General features: G+C 41.8%; 1 protein-coding gene across 2 annotated transcripts; it reads left to right on the top strand.

Annotated features, from left to right (window-relative positions):
* Positions 1 to 2,260: 2,260 nt before the first annotated feature.
* Positions 2,261 to 5,772, top strand: RPS27L (ribosomal protein S27 like). 2 transcript variants are annotated; one of them, XM_025883694.2, is made up of 4 exons: positions 2,261 to 2,383; positions 3,283 to 3,391; positions 4,090 to 4,200; positions 5,576 to 5,772. In XM_025883694.2, the coding sequence occupies exons 1-4, from the start codon at positions 2,378 to 2,380 to the stop codon at positions 5,602 to 5,604; spliced, it is 255 nt and encodes an 84-aa protein (XP_025739479.1). In that variant the 5' UTR covers positions 2,261 to 2,377; the 3' UTR covers positions 5,605 to 5,772. The 2 variants fall into 2 exon arrangements, with proteins under 2 accessions (XP_025739479.1, XP_073733232.1); XM_073877131.1 differs by having other exon boundaries at positions 4,090 to 4,234.
* The last annotated feature ends 254 nt before the right edge of the window (positions 5,773 to 6,026 follow it).

Below are 6,026 nucleotides of genomic sequence, written 5' to 3'. Positions count from 1 at the left end.
TGACACAGGAATTTCTCCTCTAGGAATTTATCTTTTTTAAAGATTATTTGAGACACAGAGAGACAGAGAGAGAGAGCATGCTAGCACAAGCAGGGCAGAAGGGCAGAGGAAGAGAGAGAAGCAAACTCCCCACTGAGCAGGGTGTAGGGGTTGATCCCAGGACCCTGGGCTGACCTAAACCAAAGGCAGACGCTTTAACCGACTGAGCCACCCAGGCGCCCCCTCTAGGAATTTATCTTAAGGAAATAATCAAGGATGTGCACAGAGACTTATCCACAAGAATATTTACTACAGTGTTATTTTTAAAATGACAAATCCTGGGGAGAGGGTATTGAATGGTCAGATTTGACAGAGCTGGGGAGTGGCTACATGGTCTTCATTACTGTATGTGTTTCCTACTGTAACAAATTATCATAAAGTTAGCAGCTTAAAACAACATAAATTTCTTATCTCACAGTTCTATAGTTCAAAGTCTGACTGGAGTTTTACTGCGTTGCAATTGAGGGGCTGGCAGGACAGTGTTCCTTCAGGAGACTCCAGGTCAGAGTCTTTTTCTAGCTTCTAGATGCTGTCCACATTCCTTGGCTCTGGCCCCCCCTTCTTCCATCTTCACACCCAGCAACATAGCATCTCTCAGACCTTTTTCATCACTTCATCTCTTTCTTTGACTCTTCTTTTACTGTCTTCCTCTTCCACTTTTAAGGACCCTTGTGATCACTTTGGGCTTATCCAGATAATACTCATAATTAGCTAATTAGCAACCCTAATTCCAGTTGCCATGTAACTATAGGTCCTGGGGATGAGGGCATTGAAGTCTTTGGGGGTCATTATTCTGCTACACTATTGTATTATTCCATATACTTATCTTTACAAAATATTTAATATTTTGTCATATTTAAAATACTAAACATTAAAAAACCCAAACCCAATGACCACTTGAGTGTATGGATGAAAGGAGGATGTATATTCATAGGATGAATGCTATGTGCACATTAAAAGTCATAATGTAGTAAAATATGTAGTAACATGGAACAATGTTCATTATAGGTAGTTGGGAGAAAATCAAGTCTACAAAAGAATATGCACAAGATGATAGCAATTATGTAAAACCCAAGTCCCCAACAAACCTAAATCCAAGTAAATAAAAAATGTTTGGAAGGTTATAGGTCAAATTGTCAATAATGTTTATCTCTGGATAATTTTAATTTTCATTTTTTCTGCATTTCCCAAAACGCGTGAAATAAAAGGTGATGGAGAATGTCATCTAGGACATTTTTCTGGTCAAGCATTTCCCTGGTTTCCTAGCTTTTTTTTTTTTAAATTAACATATGTATTATTTGTTTCAGGGGTACAGATCTGTGATTCCCCAGTCTTGGCACAATTCACAGCGTTCACCATAGCACATACCCTCCCCAGCGTCCATCACCCAGCCACCCCACCCCTCCCAACCCCCTCCACTCCAGCAACCCTGTTTGTTTCCTGAGATTGAGTGTCTCTTATGGTTTGTCTAAAGGTTTTATTTATTTGTCAGAGAGAGCCTGGTTTCCTAGCTTTTGATCATATTCACACCCACCCCTCAAGCTTGTCCTCATCAAGAATATTTCAAGTCTGGCTCTCGACGCCGTTTTTTCAGGCCCGAGTTGTCGGCTCTGGAAGGTACAATTCTCAGGAGCAGGAAGGAGCCTTGCGGTGAACCAAGCTTAGTAGCGATTCGGTGCTTCTTAAAAACTTTTTCAGGGCGAAGCAAACCCAAGGCAGAGCCGCATCCCCCGAACTTAACCAGTTCCTTGGAAGCTGGATGCAAAGTATACGAAACTTTCATAATTTCGCGGCCACGGATTAATAGTTTTGATTAATGCTACTGGTTTTAATAAGCGAGTGGACACCTGCTGCACCGTAGAACCGCCGCAGAGCTGGGGCCCGGCGGCCGGGACCGTGGAGGGCCGGTCCGACGCGCCCGCCGGGTCCCGCTACGCGACCGGGCTGGGGCGGCCGCCGGCGCTCCCTTCTCCGCGGCCTAAGCCCCAGGCGGCTTCCCAGCCGGGCACACAACCTAAGCCTGGCCCCAGGCACCACTTGTCCGAGGCGGAGCCCTAGGGCCAGCGGCCCTCGCCCAGGAGCCCCCTCGGCTCGCGCCGTCCAGGCCTTCGGAACTAGGGCGCCCTCACAGACCCCGCAGCCCGCGGTCTGCGGCCCCGGCCGAAGCCGACCCCACCACCGAGAGGAGCGCCTAGAGCGGACGGGCCCGCCCGCCCCGCCGCTCCGCTCCGCCCAGCCTCCTCTATCCCGGAAGTTGATGCCGCTCGCCGGATCGCGTGCTGCTCGCTAGGGGTGTCGCCTTAAAGATCGGGACTGGCTGGGATTGCGAAAGATCAACATGCCTGTGAGTTGTTTACTTCTGGCTTTCCATTTGTTTCGGGCTTCTTTGTCTGGGGGTCGCGGGGGCGCGTTCGCCCGACGCCTCGGCGGGCCCGGGGAGGGGTCCCTGCCGAACACGGCTCGGTGGCTCGGATCCGCGCAGCTCCTTCGCGCGTGGCAGACTTGTTGGGACTTGCCCGGGCAGCGCGGCGTGTCGGGCCCTGTTCTGGGCGTGGAGCGGGGAGGATGCGGGGCGGCCCTGGGCTCAGGTCTGGAGTCAGTGGCTAGGAGGGTCAGCTCCTCGGGTGACACTCAGCCTTCTTGGGTTTTGGTGGGCGCCCGTGAGACTATAATCTTCGGAGTCTTTCTGCTTTTCTTGCGCTGATTGGTTCTCGCCCCCTCTCGGAAGCGATTTTCTTCTTGTTTCCTTTTTAAAAACTGTTTTCGCAGTTGCCTTACATGTTAACTCCGTCAAGGACAGTCACGCTTCAGCCACTCAGAGTTCCTGTCAGATCAGATGTTGAACCCCGGGGGCAGGGGGCAGAAATCACCCCAGCGTTGGCACTCTGGGGTCTACCTCAGCGATTTCTGCTCTCGGCGGGCGCAGGGTTGGGGTCAAGTTCTTACCTAGCACCACAGTGGTGTTTTTATTGGAGACTGGTACTCAGTTGAGTGAAGAAGAACGGAATTTTAAGCGTATCATATGCTTCTTGATTCTCATAGAGTTCCTTTACCGGGACTTAGAGAACACAAGCATTATAAAGAGTATTGATTAAAGTTACTTAACAGGCTAAATAAATAACATCTGGCGTGTTGCCTCTGCTGAGTATGTTATCCCTTGTCTTGTATGTATATTTCACATATGGTCAAATTCGCCAGCAGTGTGGATGCCTTCTAGCAATAATAATATGCTTTTTTATTCAGTTGGCTAGAGATTTACTACACCCGTCCTTGGAAGAGGAAAAGAAAAAACATAAAAAGAAACGGCTAGTTCAGAGCCCAAATTCCTATTTTATGGATGTAAAATGTCCAGGTAAAATTTCAAATCTTAATTCCCTTCCCAAGGAAAATTTCTAAAGGGATTGCTTGTGTGGTGTGTATGTTTAGATAGATAAGTTAGGACCTTTTGTGGAGAAGTGGGATCACAGAATTGGAAATGTCAAAAAGGATATTTTCCTAAAAAACTATCCAAACCATTGTAGAAACATTTGGGGGGAGGGGTTGCTGAAGATGAGACTCCAAAGGGAATAAGACATTTGATTTACTAAGTCGTTAAGCTGTTCAGATGATTCGTTTTCTTTTTTATGATGCAGTGAGAAGTATGTTGATTCTTTAGTGTTAAGCTGTGCTGCCCAGTGTGGTGGCCATTAGCTATACGTAGCTACTGGGCACTTGAAATGTGGCTAGTCAGAGTGGAAAATATTCTTAAAGTGGAAAATATACACTGGATTTTTAACATGTAGCACACACACATAAAAACCATATTGATTACATATTGAAATGGTAATAATATTTTGGAAATACTAAGTTCAATAAAATATATTACTAATTTCACACGTTGGCTTTTTTAAACTTTTTTTTTATGTGACGACTGGCAAAGTCTTAAATATGTGGCTTGCTATTGCACAGCACTAATGTTCTTCATCTATTACAAGGTCTTTACTAGAAATATGGTGAACAATAGGCTTTATTTTCTTCTGCTTTTCACTTTTAACATTGCCCTTTTTCTAGGTTGCTACAAGATTACCACGGTTTTCAGCCATGCTCAGACGGTGGTTCTTTGTGTAGGCTGTTCAACAGTGTTGTGCCAGCCAACAGGAGGAAAGGCCAGACTCACAGAGGGTATTCGTTTGGCATTTTCTAACCCAGGGATGAGGTTTTATGATTATAAATGTCCACCTTATTAAAAACCAGTTTAAAAGAAATCTTAAATTTATTATTACCAAAATAATTTTATCTTTTGTTGTATGCTCTTTCAGTAAAGAGTGCCCTGCTCAAATGGATAGGTTTATACCTTTGATTTTGCTAAGAACTCCTTTAACTATTGTTTCTCTTGGTCTGGAACACCTAATTCTGTGTAGTTATTTAGGCTGCTTAATTTGGAATGTTAAACATAAGTCAGAATGGAGCAAAACAGTAAGTACATACAATAGGACATAAGGGATTTTTAAAACCATAGAATTTTTAAAATTCTCTTGTAAATATTTTGTTTCATATGTATTTGACACATTTGACTGAAGACAGTTTTTATCATTGCTAGCTAGGCAACTGATAACTAAGGTATAAATTAAAGTGCCCTCAGTTTGATTTCTCAGAGCACCAACTTAATGGTTAAATAAAAATCCCATTTTATTTATTTTTTAAAAAGATTTTATTTTTAAGTAATCTCTACACCCAACATGAGGCTCAGACTTAAAATCCCGGAGATCGAGAGTCGTATGCTCTACCAACTGAGCCAGCCAGGTGCCTCTAAAAATCCCATTTTAATTCCTCTTTCACTTTTGTGCAGTAAGAAAAAAATAGTAGTTATGTATATTGTTTTCCATAGTAGTACTTATAGGTTTGTAATTCCATGGTGATACTTGAAATTTGCTTGTGATATTTTGGGGGTGTTGTGAATTCCATGTTGTTCTCACCAGAAGAGTTTTAAGTAGATTGGCAACAAATCCAACATCTGTTTTGCGTGAGCTGGTGAGATCTAAGTACAAAGTCAGTATATGATATTTAAGTGCAGTATTGCTCTCAAAAGTATACTTGTAAGATTTTTTAAACCTTTACATCATGTCATGATCTTGGAGTTTTGTGCCAATGGATGATTAATAGGGTATTAGAGTTTTCCTAATAGATTTGAAGAGTATTCTAATCAAAATCAGTTTCTTAGGAAAGTAATTCAGAATAACTCCTAAAAATTAAGATTGCATTTTCTGACAGCTTGGATTAAAGTCTTAACTGTTGACTTTAGGCTCATGGTCTTACATAGACTCTAATACAGCCTTCGAGAAACAGGAATAACAGTTATAGTCCCATCAGAATAAATTCAAATATATAAGATTTATTATAGTAAATTTCATACAAGGATAAATAACCTGTATGTGAATATTATTCTAATATTCCTAAAACTTAGGGTTTTTTTTACTGAAAAAATACTTTTTGTCATTAAAACTACAGCAGAGATGGTGTACCTTGTGTTTAACATGTTCTCGTGATTCCTTTGCAGGGTGTTCGTTTAGAAGAAAGCAACACTAATGATCCACACAGCCTCTCGAATTTGTGTTATATCGCAGAAAGCCTTATCAGTTCAGTAATTCCAGTTATCTACCAAGATAATGTAATTATGTTTAATTTTGTAAGGTTTACAACAGTGATGTCCTATTTTGGTGTCAGTTTTTCAATAAAGTTTTGATTATGGGCAAATTTCTCTTTTTTTTTTTTTTAGTGTGTGTGAATATGCTGTATGTTTATATATACCGTGTGTGTGAATTTGGTATAAACATTTAAAAAAGTGTATTCTGATTAGTTTGTCTCATTTCAGTAGAAACCGTAAATATTTAATTATCAGTCCTTTTCCAAATTGCTGTGTGGGCTAAATAATTAAAAAATGGAAAGAAGTCCATTATTTGTTAATTCTAAATAGTTTTGCCATTGTAACTGTGGAAATACATGTATAG

This window comes from Callorhinus ursinus, unplaced genomic scaffold (assembly GCF_003265705.2).
Source record: "Callorhinus ursinus isolate GAN/ISIS: 27379988/994484 unplaced genomic scaffold, GSC_fseal_2.0 scaffold25, whole genome shotgun sequence".
Lineage (NCBI taxonomy): Eukaryota > Metazoa > Chordata > Mammalia > Carnivora > Otariidae > Callorhinus > Callorhinus ursinus.
Note: the sequence above shows the minus strand (reverse complement) of the source record. Positions and strands in the feature narration are given on the sequence as shown.